This window comes from Corvus brachyrhynchos, unplaced genomic scaffold, assembly GCF_000691975.1.
Source record: "Corvus brachyrhynchos isolate BGI_N302 unplaced genomic scaffold, ASM69197v1 scaffold59, whole genome shotgun sequence".
Taxonomy (NCBI): domain Eukaryota; kingdom Metazoa; phylum Chordata; class Aves; order Passeriformes; family Corvidae; genus Corvus; species Corvus brachyrhynchos.
In genome coordinates this window covers 4,181,425-4,195,420 of record NW_008246054.1, presented here as the reverse complement: position 1 = coordinate 4,195,420, position 13,996 = coordinate 4,181,425, and the positions used below count along the sequence as shown (strand labels likewise).

Sequence of the window (13,996 nt, the reverse complement as noted above, 5' to 3'; positions counted from 1 at the left end):
CCGTGCCCGCGCCCGGCGCCGCCTGCATGCTCAAGGTGAGCGGCCGGCACGCCTCGTCAGTGTGTATAAATATCTAAATGGGAGGTGGCAGGAAGAGGGGGCCAGGAGAGGTTCAGGTTGGACATCAGGAGGAATTTCCTCGCAGGCAGGGTGATTAGACTTTGGAATGGGCTGCCCAGGGAGGTTCGGAGTCACCGTCCCTAGAGGTGTTCAGGGAACGACTGGATGTGGCACTCAGTGCTCCGGGCTGGGTGACACGGTGGTGATCGGTCACAGATTGGACTCAGTGATCTCAGAGGTTTCTCCAACTTTAATGATTCTGTGTTTTTTCCCAATGGTGCTAAGCAATAAGAGAAACGGGCATAAACTGATAGACACCAAGCTCCACCTGAACGTAAGGAAGAACTTCTTCCCTGTGCAGTGACCGAGCACTGGAACAGAAGCCAGAGAGGGTCTGGAGTCTCCCCAACTGTGGTCCCTTCCAGCCTGACCCATCCCGGGATTCTGATCCCCCTCTTAGGGAGCTGCCCTGGGGCTGCCCCTGCCCTGCCCAAACTTGCTGTAAGGTCTCATGTATTGATTTGTTTTAAAAGTACAAGAGAGAGAAAACCATATCCCAGTGATGTCCAGGGATTCTAAAATTCTGCAGTTTTTCTGAGAATCATTTGAGCACCAGTACGGTTATTTCAACACAATTTGGAGTGGGAATCTTCCTTTGTTTTGCTGCCTAAGCTAAAGGATTTTTGGAGCAGGGATTTCTGTGGCCTTCAGGGGAACATCTGATTTTTTACAAAGATGGGAGATGTGGGTGAATATCTTATTAAATAATACTTTTGTTGTTGTGAATCTGATTTGATTTTCCAAAACAATGCTGAGAATATAGAGTGGAGTTGAAATATTGAGTGCTTTACAATTTAAATATCATGCCAGGTATCTTTAAGAGAACAGAAGTATGAAAACAGGCTCTTTGATTCAGCAGACAAAATTTCAATAGCTGAGAGTCAAAACTATGCAAATTCAGGGCATTAATGAAGCTGAAGTCTTTAGGAGTGACATTAATAAACCATTGAACAGTGTAGTGTTGGTTGTGATTGGGGATCCTCTGTTTCAAGAAGGAATTAATTCCAGAAAAGCCTTTCTAAAAAAACTAGCTGTACAATTGTTTTAGAGGTTCTTCTTGTTCTCTTTCAGGTTGGCCCAAAGAAGGAGGTGGCTGAATGTAAGGAGAAGTTTGCCAGCTCAGTGGATCCAACCGTCAGTCAGACGTTTATGCTGGACCGGGTGTTCAATCCCGAGGGGAAGTCCCTGACACCCATGCGGGGCTTCAAATATTCCAGCTGGTCCCCTCTGGGCTGCGACGCCAACGGGAGGTGCCTGCTGGCAGCCCTGACCATGGACAACCGCCTGACCATCCACGCCAACCTCAACAGGCTGCAGTGGGTGCAGCTGGTGGACCTGACCGAGCTCTACGGCGAGCGCCTGTTCGAGGCCAGTTACAAACTGTGTAAGGCTGACAGTCCCTGTGGGGAGCTGGGAGACTTCCCGGAGTTCCAGCGGCGGCACAGCATGCAGACCCCGGTGCGTATGGAGTGGTCGGGCATCTGCACCACCCAGCAGGTCAAGCACAACAACGAGTGCCGGGACGTGGGCAGCGTGCTCCTGGCAGTGCTCTTCGAAAACGGGAATATCGCTGTTTGGCAGTTCCAGCTGCCCTTTCTGGGGCAGGAGTCCATCACTTCCTGCAATACTATCGAGTCAGGAATAAGCTCCCCCAGCGTGTTGTCCTGGTGGGAATACGAGCACAACAACCGGAAGATGAGCGGACTGATCGTGGGGAGCGCGTACGGCCCGGTGAAGATCATCCCCGTCAACCTCAAGGCGGTCAAAGGCTACTTCACGCTGAGACAGCCCGTGGTCTTGTGGCAGGAGATGGACCAGCTGCCCGTGCACAGCATCAAATGTATCCCTCTCTACCACCCCTACCAGAAATGCAGCTGTAGCCTGGTGGTGGCTGCGAGAGGCCCTTACGTGTTCTGGTGCCTCCTGTTGATATCCAAAGCGGGGCTGAACGTCCACAATTCCCACGTGACGGGGCTCCACTCCTTGCCCATTGTCTCCATGACTGCGGACAAGCAGAACGGCACAGTGTACACCTGCTCCAGCGACGGCAAGGTCAGGCAGCTCATCCCCATATTCACAGACGTTGCTTTAAAGTTTGAGCACCAGCTGATAAAGCTCTCGGAGGTGTTTGGCTCCGTCAGGACTCACGGAATCGCTGTCAGCCCGTGTGGGGCATACCTGGCAGTCATCACCACCGAGGGCATGGCCAACGGGCTGCACCCAGTCAACAAAAACTACCAAGTTCAGTTTGTCACCCTCAAGACTTTTGAGGAGGCAGCTGCACAGCTCTTGGAATCTTCTGTTCAGAACCTTTTCCGGCAGGTGGACTTGACGGATCTTGTACGCTGGAAAATCTTGAAGGATAAGCATATTCCTCAGTTCTTACAGGAAGCACTGGATAAAAAGATAGAGAGCTGTGGTTCCACTTACTTCTGGAGGTTTAAGCTGTTTCTCTTGAGGATTTTGTACCAGTCGATGCAGAAAGCCCCCTCCGAGGTCACGTGGAGACCTTCACACGAGGACGCCAAAATCTTGATATCGGATTCCCCTGGGATGGGCAGCACTGAAGATGATCAAGAGGAAGGAACTTCGAAACAAGCCAGCAAGCAGAGCCTGGGGGACACTGGCAAAGGTGTGGACATTGATGACAATGCAGAGGATTCTCTCCATCAGTCAAGTGACACTGGAGGCCGTGAGCCAATGGTAGAAAAGCTGCTTGAAATACAGGCACAGATTGAGGCTGTAGAAATGCACTTGACACGAGAACACATGAAGCGGGTGTTGGGAGAAGTTTATCTGCACACGTGGATTACAGAAAACACCAGCATTCCCACCAGAGGAGTCTGTGACTTCTTAATGTCCGACGATGGCTATGATGACAGAACAGCACGAGTAAGTGGCACCTCTGCTCGGGGGATTCTGTGTCACAGTCACTTCCTTCTCCCCCCTCCTGAAAAAACAGCTGGGCTGGGAAAGAGAGCTGGAGTCATGTCAGCCTTACCAGTCAGATTCTATAGAGCATTCAGCTTAAATTGTCCTTCCTTGATATTGTGAAATAAGAGGGAATGTAAATACAGATGTTGAAATTTGAATCAGGTACAATAAAGAATAATGATGTCCGAATTTTTGCAGAACAGGGGAGAGCACTGGGTTATTGTGCTGCTGTCAGTGGGTTTAGAACATGAAGTGACTGAGGGATGTTTGCTTTCATGACTAAGCTTATTTAGTCCATCATCTTAACACAATTAAACTTCAGATCTATTTCCTCTAGTCAATCACACTGCAGTTCTAATGTTAAGAGCTGCAGAAGTCTCTCTTCTGAAATTATTGTTCAGGTGGTCTATCAGGTCTTGTCACTACTCCCTGAGCCTGCAGTGCAAAGATCAGTTTCAGAGGGTCAGAAAGTGGTTGTGTTCTATGAGTTAAACCCAGTGATTTGGAACTTCATGCGGGACATTCAGTTAACCAAGCTGACTGACTGCCTTTGTTACAACACACATGGCCAGGGCTTTCAGGCACACTGGCAATTAGTGCACTACAATTAATAAGCATTACTTAAGGCTTGGCCATGACAGGAACTTTTCCCAAACTTGCAGTGCTCCCTACCAGTGTCAAAGCCTAACTGCACAGACAGCATCCTGACTGTTGCAATGCGCAGAGCAAACATTTGTGGCAGGAGGTCGGTGGGCAGTGAAGCCTGCACAGGGTAGTGAAGTTCTCTGAGTACAGAGGGGAGACCAAGGCAGCTGTGGTGGGAACACTGCATCAGCCTGCCAGGTCTTAATGACAGAAGTGATTCAGGTGTCTGTGCACCTCTTTGTATGAGCAGAATGAGCAGAGAACAGCTCTTCTCATACCCAAGTCCTTAAATCACTTGAACTCTCAAAATCAGCTTTTATCTTGCATCCAGGAAGGAAGCAAGCACATGTCCATCACTGATGTAGTGTGGTGTTCTCCTGATGGCATCACAGCCAAGTGTGGCCATCAGTAATTCACTAGGAAAGTACTCTGGCACAACTGCTGGGTTGTTCTAGCATCCAATTACTATGAATTGAAGGTTTGAGAGGTTGCTTTTCTTATCTTAGAAGAATCTTGTTTCTTTTTTACGGTGATGAAAAGCGACTTCTAAATTGTATTTTATCTATTCAGTTTGTTGTCACACTTAAAAGGTCCCTGGGATGTGGTTTATATCTATTGAAATGTCACAGACAAATTTGATCACATAAATGTTCTGCTATAAATGTACTCCCAGATGACTGCTGAAGGCATCCAGGTAATTTCTGAACAGGAGTGTTTTTTAGCACGTTCACTGTGATAGGCATGAGGGAAAGCACTGCTGTGATGGTCAGTAGTGTGATAGCAGGTCTTTCAGTACTTTTAAAATTGGCAAGGAATTACTGGTTTTAAGGTCTGTATCCCTTTACTGTGGGGATTCAGGAATCTTTAGGAGAGCAAAAGGGGAATAAATGAATACTTACTGATATTTTGTATTTCTTACACTTTGATTTCGTGCGACTCAGCGAATTCTGTGTCACTCTGAAATCACAGTGAGGTGTTCCCACCCTGGGCTGTGTCAGTGAGTGCCTCCTGTGTGTTCCAGGTGCTGATTGGGCACATCCTGAAGAAGATGAACAAACAGACCTTCCCGGAGCACTGCAGTTTGTGCAAGGAGATCCTGCCCTTCACCGACCGCAAGCAGGCCGTCTGCTCCAACGGCCACATTTGGCTCAGGTAATGGGCTCTTACAGAGCTTTTCCCCTCCTCTGGATAATTCAAACATACTTTGAGAGCTCACTAAACCACTTGTTAGCAGTGGAGTGAAAAGGCATGAAGGATGTTATCCATGCTACAGTTTTTTCTTTCCTCTTCCATAAGAGCCAGGGTGCTGGAGGTTGGATTTGGTTCTCTTAGCAGGACAATGTTTTTATAATAAAATGCTTTTGAGCGTCTATTTTGGGGGGAATATGGGGTCAGGGAGAAAGCAAGCAAGGGAAATCAAGGACAAGTCATCCTTTGGAACATCACTTGAAGGAGGGTTTGTTCAAGCTCCTTCAGCATTTGAAAACAAAAGCAGTTTAACAGGAACTGATTGAGAACAGGCACATTGAGAAGTCAAATTCTGGAACATCTAGAAAATTAAATCTTCCTGTACCAGTGTGGGGGGTACATGGAGATTGTCCCTGGAGCCTTGGCAAGTCACTAGTTTGTCACAAAGAAAAAACTGTGCCTAACAGATTTTATCTACTAGTTTGGGTAAACAGTCAGGTAAACCCTGGTTCTTCCCTGTGCAGTAGGGCCTCAAGCTTTTTACCTCCTCTACTGTATGTTAAAAATTTTTTGGCCAATGATAGATTGATTTTTGACCTTTCATTTTTGTGTCCATATGCAATTTGGTACACTTGGGAAGTTTCATGTACCTGAATTAATGAATTACTAATTTTCATATTTAATGTGGTTCATTACTGCCTTAACTCTCAGAAAGCAGATTGTGAGCAGAACTCAGCCTCCAGTGAGGGCACAGGAGCAGGTCATAAAACAATACACCCCAAACCTCTTGATAAAACTACTTGTCCTTTCACAGGTGCTTTCTAACCTACCAGTCCTGCCAGAGTTTGGTGTACAGGAGGTGTTTGCTTCACGACAGCATTGCACGGCACCCAACCCCAGAAGGTAAAACGTTCCTGGGGGCAAAAGGGGCAGGATTGGGGCTTCTTAACTTTTATCTGCAAAATAGCTTGAGTTAGTTTCACTGACTTTTCTCTTTTAGGGAGTTCCTATGTGAAGCTCTGCATTTCACAGTGTCCTGGTGTTGTCTGGGATTAGTGACGTGTTAATTACAAACTAATGACTGCAGAAATTGATGTATAAATCCCACATTTTAATGAGAGCTGGGTAAACACATAATCTGTGCTGGAATGCTCCAGCAGTTAGTTTGATACTAACTTAGTTAGTTTGATCCAAGTTGAATTTATCAGCATCCAGTTCTGCAAGAGGGATAAAGAGGCAGGAACCAAGGACTGTGTTATGTGAAGGATCTAATTCCAGTTTAGAAAATGAGAACGCTGCAGTTGTGCCATGGTGATCCTTTAAATTTTTTTCCTATACAGCTATGAGTATGTAAGGATAAAGCATGGAGTGTTTCACCCTAATTTTATCCCCTGCTGAGGTGGAATTTAAACTGGCATTACTTGAAATTTCAGGTCAGAAACAGTTTGATTTCACTGAATTCTCAGTCACTCCTGCATGTGAATATATACAAACTGTCCAGGGTTCCTGTTTAGTTTGTGCATCTCAGATGTCATTCCTCTGTCCATCTCTACCCCCAACTTTAAACAACTTCTTTTCTTGTTTGCAGATCCTGAATGGATCAAGAGGTTATTGCAAGGACCTTGCACGTTCTGTGATTCTCCTGTGTTCTAGAGAAAAGCTGTGTCAAGACTGAAAGTATTTTCTCTACTGCATAAGCTCCCTTCAGCCTGGGAGGATACAGAGACAGGAACAGAGACTCTGCTGGAGGGGAAACACATTGTCCACAGTCCTGTAAATAGAACATCACAGGTTCTACAAACTCCTAAAGTCCAGAGCCCATTCCACGCTCCAGAAACAGGAGTACACCTGGAAGAGCCAGTTTAAAGCTGTTTGGAAATGCACCCATGGAAGCCTCAGCAGCTGGACACTGACAAGGAACTGAAGGGTTGAGCACAGTGGGAATTGTCCTTTCTGCCTGACACCAGTGTCAATTCCCAAAAGCTGGGATGGGAACAGTGGAGCTGCCTCTTGAATGGTCTTGGTGGGTAGAGAAGGCTCCAGCTTGCAGTGCTCTCCTTTGCTTCTTACCAACACTGGCATTTGCTGTAGAACACTGAACTGTCCAAATAATCCATGGTTCCAGTTTCTTGCCCAGAGAAGCAGATGCCAGTTACAGCCATATGAAAGAAATTGGGCATTCCATGAATTTCACTGAAAGCCTAGGAGAGTAACTGCCTCAGAAATGTTTGAGTCAGAAGGGTGGTACTGACTGCCTGGGTCAAATAGGGATCAGTAAGGATAATTTTTAAATGTAATAATTATTAAACTAATAGCAATTAGCTTAAACACTAATATATATACATATATATAAAATTTCCAATGCTCTTAAGTCTCTTGCCCCACTTTCTTTTTCTGACCTAAGTTCTAACTCCTTTCCAGCTTTTGCCAGTGTATTTGCCTTTGGTTTCACTTAACCCTCTACCAACAGGAATTCTCTTTTCCAGAGAAACTCAGTTGCCAAAAGCATTACCAACTAACACTACTGTCAGTTAAACTGAGAGTCTCCCTCATACAGTAGATTAGTTTTCCACAAGTTTGATACACAAGGAATCACTCCCAGCTGCCAGCTTTTCGTAACAGCTCAGTAAAAAACCCCAAATGAACAGAACACCCCAAACCCAACCCCACTATGGCTGACATGTTCTAGGTAAGGCCAAGGAGGCTGGTGAAGCTGTTTGTGTATCCCAGAATGGTTTGGGTTGGAAGGGACCATAAAGCTCATCTCGTTCCACCCCCTGCCATGGGCAGGGACACCTTCCACTGTCCCAGGTTGCTCCAAGCCCTGTCCAACCTGGCCTTGGACACTGCCAGGGATCCAGGGGCAGCCACAGCTTCTCTGGGCACCCTGTGCCAGGGCCTCCCCACCTTCACAGGGAAGGATTTTTTTCTAATATCCCATCTAACCCTTTTGAAGCCATTCCCCTTTGTCCTGTCACTCCAGGCTCATGTAGAAAGTCCCTCTCCATCTCACGTGGCCGAGCCTAGGAATTTATTTTGCCTTCTAACTGCCCTATCAGAAAAACCCATCTTTTTTTGCCATCTGTTCCTACAGGGAGCAGAATCCTTTTCAACTTCCTATGCAGTGTTAGAGGAACAATACCTCCCAAATGTGTGTGGTTACTTGGTACAGTTTGTCTTGTTAACTTCAATCCATGCTGTCAAATAATCCTGAGTTTGTGTATTTCCATTCTGCAGAGTACCAATCGCAGAGGTGTCGCCCTGTCTGTGATTCCTGACACTTTCACTGTGTGGGAAGTGCTCTACAGCTGTTGAGAAATCATGGAATTGTGCTGACAGTATCAGTCTCCCACCAGTGCATGTGTGATTGGTGCTTGTTTCCTCGATTCAATGACTATGCATATTTTGTTAATGTTCCTTCACCTTTAATAGGAGCAAATTTTTTTCAGTGAACATTAAAGAAGTCAGCTGTCCTTCTGCTCAGTGTCTCATGCATTAAGCATGATCATGCATTGACTAAGAAGAACATTGCTATAGTAGCCTAGAAACAGCAGAAGCACATTCATCTGTAAAATAATTAGCCTTGTTTGTAAATATCCTTGGAAGTGATACCATAATTGTATTAAAGAAATGTTTAGTTTTTTATTGCTGTGCATTGAAAATTGAAATTACTTCAGTGTGCCTGCAGAGAAGGGAAATGTAGCTCGTGTTGGTATCCAGTAAAACAAGGAGTAACTTCGATGCCCAACGTGTGTGGAGTTTGGGGCCAGCTCTGGTACCTGGGACAAAACTTCCCAGTGCTGCTGGGGTTTGGGGGAACAGAACATCTATTGCCATATGAGCTGAGCAGAGGTTTATTCGTGGTGGTTGAGAAGGCATTTTAAGTGGAAGGTGCAAGTCCTTGCCCTGGCAGCCATGACCAGCTCATCAGTAAGTGCTCCAATTTAGAAATTCTCCTGCCTGTGGAGGAGGGGAGGGAGCCCTGCAGAACCATGTCCCAGTGCTTTCAGAAAAAGTCAAAGAGTATTTCTTTGGCTGTGGTCTAGAAACCATAAAAATATCCTAATCTGCTGAAATGTTTAAGTCTGGCTGACCCAAAGGTTCACATGATAACAGATGACATTGGTTCTTGCTGATCATTTCTGGCAGTTCTCTTGAATGTCCCTGGACTGAGTTTTAATGTTTTGCCATGGAGAAGCTCTAGCACACCTCACGGTAACATTGCAGCATTAATGTTTATTTTCCCTGTCTTTCAAGGCAGTAGATACTCAGTCTGCCATTGCCAGTTTATTTAACCTGGTTTCAGACTGCTGGGAGAATGGAATTTTAAAGCCAACGATGTTGTCTTTGTCTGCCAGTGGAGATCCTTTAGCAAAAAGGATTTCACTCCTCACCCTGACTTGTTCACAACAGGTACAGAGGAATTGGGATTTCATTTTTGTGTAAACCAGCACTTGTCCCTAAGTGCGTTTTTAACCAGAATAGCAGAGCCCACCTCACTCAGTAACATTTAACCCCTGGTGCTGACCTGAGTGGGTTTGGCTGCCCAGCGAGTGCTGAGGCTGCTCCAGGAATCCTTTTATGCCTCAGACTCCTGAAGGAGCAGCTCTGGGCACGCAGGGGTTGGTCCTGCTCCTGCAGGGCAGCAGCAGCACCTTGGGGCATTGTCCCACACATTGTGCTGATCAAACCTTGCTGTCACCCCATGGGGAAGGGGAGCAGGGGAGCAAGGAATGAACACTGTTGCCAGATCCTTGTGTTATTTTGCCATTATCAGAGTTGCCTCCTCAAACTAACACATCTATCAAGGCTCAGTCTGTTTTGAGACACCACGTGAAATGTTCAAAGAACAAATCCCACAAAGTCAGAGTTTATCTCACTAAGTTTTCGCTTAAGTTTTGCAGGATACTTCAAACAAGTGAATAGTTGGAGGTTCTCAACTGCTTCGCCATTTGATGGTGAACACTCTGGCTGTTCAAGGACCCTCATCTCCAGAGGGAGAGCAACGTTCCAGTAGAGACTGAGGGTTCCTGATGCTCTTTTTTTTTTTTCTGTTTAAAAGGACTGTGATACTTGCTCTTGCAGCTGAGAATTAACAGGCAGAATTAACAAACAAACTCTTGTTTGTCCAGAGCTAAGGTGTCATTGTCCTTGATGAGGAGCTTCTGATAGCTTTTAAAATTTGCTGCTCATGCTGGCAACAGTTAATCCATCCTCCTCTGGGATGAAGAAATCCAGGCTAATCCAAGTTGGATGGATAAGTGGAACAGCCCTGGACTGTACAGTGTCTTAGTGCCTTGGTGCTAGGTGCCATTCTTGGCACTTGGGATGAAGTTTGGGATCATACAGACTCAGTCTTGTGTCTCCAAATTACACCCCCTGCTCTGGACCTGGTAACGAGGGACCTCACTGCTGCCTTTCACCTCCATTCAGGTATGGCTCGGGGACTTCATCATTCAGCCACCCTTTCCTTTGGTGTTTCCTCATCCTCTTAATCCTATTGTGTATTTCTGGAGAGGAAATACTATGGTTGTCAATGCATACATAATGACAATAAATATTTCCCTGATTTTTTTTGGAGAGAGGAGGAGGAAGAGCTATTCCTGCTCCTCAGAGCCCTCACCACAGAGCAGGTTGGGGTTAATGCCATTCCCTGAGCAGCATCCAAGCCTCACAGGGAAAGATGAGAGCAGGGAAATCCTTCCAGAGCTACAGGGGGTCCCTGCAGAGGTGGTGGTGGAGAAGGGGTGTTCAAGTGCCCTTCCACCACTGAAGGATCCTGTGTCTGGAGCTGGTGGACACAAAAGTTTGTGGAACAGTTGGACAAACTCACCTTGTTGCTACACTACGTAATTAACAGCATAACTTATAGGGTACAGCACAACCTCCAGGCAGCCCTCTCCACAAAGTGTCTCTGGGAAGCAGAGTGATGGAAGATGTCCATTCCAGACCTGGCCAAAGCTGTACAATCAGTAACATCTGATCCCTGCTGTGTTCCTACCACCTCCTCTTTACCTTGTTTTCCTCATTGCTCAACATTTGTTTTGCCAGAATAAGATGCTAATAAAATCACGCCTAGTTACCAAATTGGTTTTCAAGTGTTGCATTCCAATTATAAAAGCCTAATTCCTCCTTCCACCCACTGAACCTTTTTGGTATTAACAGGCTTTACTATGCAAAGTCATGCAGGGGCTGTTTCGTTTACAGTAATTAAATGAATGTCAATTGTTTTAGTTGTTTCTGAGGGAGAGTTCTACATGAGTATTAGCATGTTCTGCTAACCCTGACGTTCTGCACTTCAGGCCTGCTGCAAACCCTTGGGGGTTGACCACTGACCTGAGACTCCTACCCAGACATGCCAAGTGCATCTCAATGAGACTGAGCTCTTTTTCTCAGTTTCTATGGAACCAGCGGAGCGGAACTAATATAGCATCCGCATATAGATGAAAGAATGAAGAGGAAAAAGGGCTTTACAGCTAAATTAATTAAGCAGATGTACCTGTCTAATTAAAGATGCACTGTCCCTTTTGTACCCTAGCTGCAGTACAAACAGTATTTAAATACACTCTCTACCCATTTCATCTATCAAAATATTTAGTAGGAACGCTCAGATGAAGGTGATATTAGCAAGATGAGCTTCCCATGTATTATTAATAGAAGGGCTCCCAATTATGCACGAATGCTGCAGCACATCTTCATAGCAATGGCAGAAAACCCAGCTGCCCAAGCAGTCACCAAGCAGCACATTTGTAACAGGTAGGGCTGTTAAAGATGTCCTTGCCCAGCTGAACAAGAGGATTTGTGGCTGGGTCCTGTGCCTGGGAGCAGCCTCTGCATCAGCTTGGTGCTACAGACTGGATTTCTCAGCTCAAGAGGCACCAGGGACTCAGATTGCTTGGATTTGGCTTTCTTAGATTTCAAAGACACTTATTCTGAGACTTTAGAGCTGCCCTCAGGGCTGGAGAGTCCAATTCCCATTCATCAACACCCCTCCGCTCCCAAAAGTACTGAAAATTTTGACTTTAAATTCTCATAAAATAACACAATATCCCCATTGCCACCTGGACAACCAGGGTCTTTCCACCTGAAGTTACAGGAGCAAGAAGGAAATATGGCCTGTACATTTTTCATTTCTCCAGATAGATTTAGACACACACAGTCAAAGACAGCAACAAAGACCCAAATCCTTCGGCAGCAACAGGACCAGAGCAGTCACCTAAACCCAAAAGGTTTCTGGAGGTCTGTTCTCTCTGCCTGCACCTTCCCAGACACTGAGGCTTCCACAGGAGAAACCTGAAGCTCTCCCCACGCTCTGGCAGGGGGAATTCACACTCATACACAGGGGAGAAACAGAGGGAGACATAACAGAGGCATCCAACCCAGTTCTCTGACCACAGCACAAATCATTCCCCTTTTCTACAGGCATTAAGGACGTGCATTTCCACAGCCAGAGTCTGAGACAGCCAGCAGCCTTTCACCAGAGACCTTCCAGGTAAAAAAACTTACCTGAGTATTCATTGCTGCCATATCCAGCCAGAGAAGGAAAAAAAACCAAACCCTGGGCACCAACATGCCCAGGCACAGCTCAGCCAGAGCAGCCACAGGCTGGGAGCAGAAAAACCCCAGGAAAACAGAATTTAGTGACCCACCTGCAGCTCGTTATGTCCTTGACTGGGTTCTGAAAGTGATGGACCTGCAGCCAGTTTTCCAGGGCTCTGGAGATCCTGTCCAGCTGTTCTGAGTCTTCCTGCCCAGCAGAAAGGGGACAGCCAGTGCATCTGCAGAGGGGTTTGTCAGCACTTTTTACGAAATCTGAGTTAACGTGGGAGTGAAAACTGCCCCCGACCTCAAACACTGTGGTGAAAGTTCACTGCAGAGCTGGGAGCTTTGTTTTTCTCTTTGCTTTAGGGTTTGATTGCAGGGACAGAGGGACGCAAGGAGTGCCTGGGTGGTTTTGGTGGAGAATTAAGACATGAACACATCTCACAGCTTTAATACTCCAAATTGGATTCATGAGTCTTACATAGTGAAGACAAAACTACTATTCAGAAACGGAAAAAGATATTTGAATTAAACACAAGGACTTCCCCAGCCACAGTGCTTCATATCACAAAATATCATATCATTCATATAATCACAAAACAAAAGCCAAAAACCTTTCCCCTAAAGCCCAATTTCTTACCCTCTGTACTTCACTCAGCCTTGGTGAGCTTCAGATTTAACACAGCTTGGCTGACTTCCTCTTCCCTGGTGATAACCTGCCACTTCAGCAACCAGACTGCAAGTATTACAGGGAAAAATTTTAAATCAACTCTTCCAGAAACCATCCCTTCTAATTATAAACTTCTAATTTTTTTACATGGAAGGGGCTTAATGATACAGCTTTCTATGAACTCAAAGACAGCATAAGGGTCTTGGTCAGCATTGACATAAAAGGCATCTTGGTAAAAATCCTCCAGGGCCTTGACATTCCTGTAATAGATTTCCAGGTGCTTCTCAATATTTTCTTCCTGGTCTTTGGGGTTCTGCCTGAGCCGGGCCTGGATCTCTGGAGTGGGAGCTGGTCTGAATGTAGTGTGGTATCTGCAGAGGAGAAGAAATGCCACGGTTTCAGCTCAACTTGAGGACACAGCAGCCACTTCTGCAGATTTTCCATGCTTTTGCCTGTCACAGTCCCTTGGCCTCTTTCTGCTCTAGGTTGGGGTTTTAAAACAAAGACTGGAAATTTCAGGGCAAGTAATCTGTCATTGCTGCCCTCAAGAATCCTGGATCCTCAAAGGCCAAGGGTTTCTCTGGAGGTGGCACTGGTAGTGTTTATCTGCTCCCCACGAGGAGAAATCTCTATTACATGTTCAGTGCTCCAGGTTCAGAAGCATTTCCAGATCTTTTACTTGAAATCTTTGATTCCTGTCTTTAAAAAAGCATCAAAAAAAGCCTTAACTTAAACACAGCCCCGTGTCCAGCATTGCTGGGACCTTAAACTGTGTTTAAGGCTCTCAGACATTTGATTGCTAACATCTTTATGTAGTAGCTGAAGGTAAAAAGACGTTAATTCACCGGAGGCTTTGGTTATTTTTAATTTTCCAAATGCTGGAATTTGGCTTCCCTC

At 45.8% G+C, this 13,996-nt stretch overlaps 2 protein-coding genes across 6 annotated transcripts in view; one reads left to right on the top strand and one right to left on the bottom strand.

The window, feature by feature from the left end:
* Positions 1-6: 6 nt before the first annotated feature.
* GTF3C4 (general transcription factor IIIC subunit 4) lies at positions 7-8,628 on the top strand. 2 transcript variants are annotated; one of them, XR_001865656.1, is made up of 6 exons: positions 7-35; positions 1,192-3,012; positions 4,721-4,851; positions 5,702-5,790; positions 6,476-6,910; positions 8,125-8,628. XR_001865656.1 is itself a non-coding variant. In XM_008642336.2 (5 exons), exons 1-5 carry the CDS (start codon positions 27-29, stop codon positions 6,538-6,540), a joined length of 2,115 nt encoding a protein of 704 aa, XP_008640558.2. In that variant the 5' UTR covers positions 7-26; the 3' UTR covers positions 6,541-7,258. The 2 variants fall into 2 exon arrangements, 1 of the variants encoding a protein (XP_008640558.2); XM_008642336.2 differs by lacking the exon at positions 8,125-8,628 and having other exon boundaries at positions 6,476-7,258.
* Positions 8,629-12,873: 4,245 nt separating this feature from the next.
* The window catches only part of AK8 (adenylate kinase 8), a 63,662-nt gene continuing 62,539 nt past the window's right edge, over positions 12,874-13,996 (bottom strand). For all 4 annotated transcript variants that reach the window (XM_008642190.2, XM_017745672.1, XM_017745671.1 and 1 more), the window contains one exon: positions 12,874-13,470. In XM_008642190.2, the coding sequence (XP_008640412.1) occupies positions 13,224-13,470 (247 nt within the window). In that variant the 3' untranslated portion in view covers positions 12,874-13,223. The remainder of the gene's footprint in view (positions 13,471-13,996) is intronic.

Excerpts from the sequence above, each read along its gene's own strand:
- GTF3C4 (XM_008642336.2), top strand. Across the intron at positions 3,013-4,720 it reads ATGATGACAGAACAGCACGA|GTGCTGATTGGGCACATCCT; the intron begins GTAAGTGGCACC and ends TGTGTGTTCCAG. Across the intron at positions 5,791-6,475 it reads ACGGCACCCAACCCCAGAAG|ATCCTGAATGGATCAAGAGG; the intron begins GTAAAACGTTCC and ends TCTTGTTTGCAG.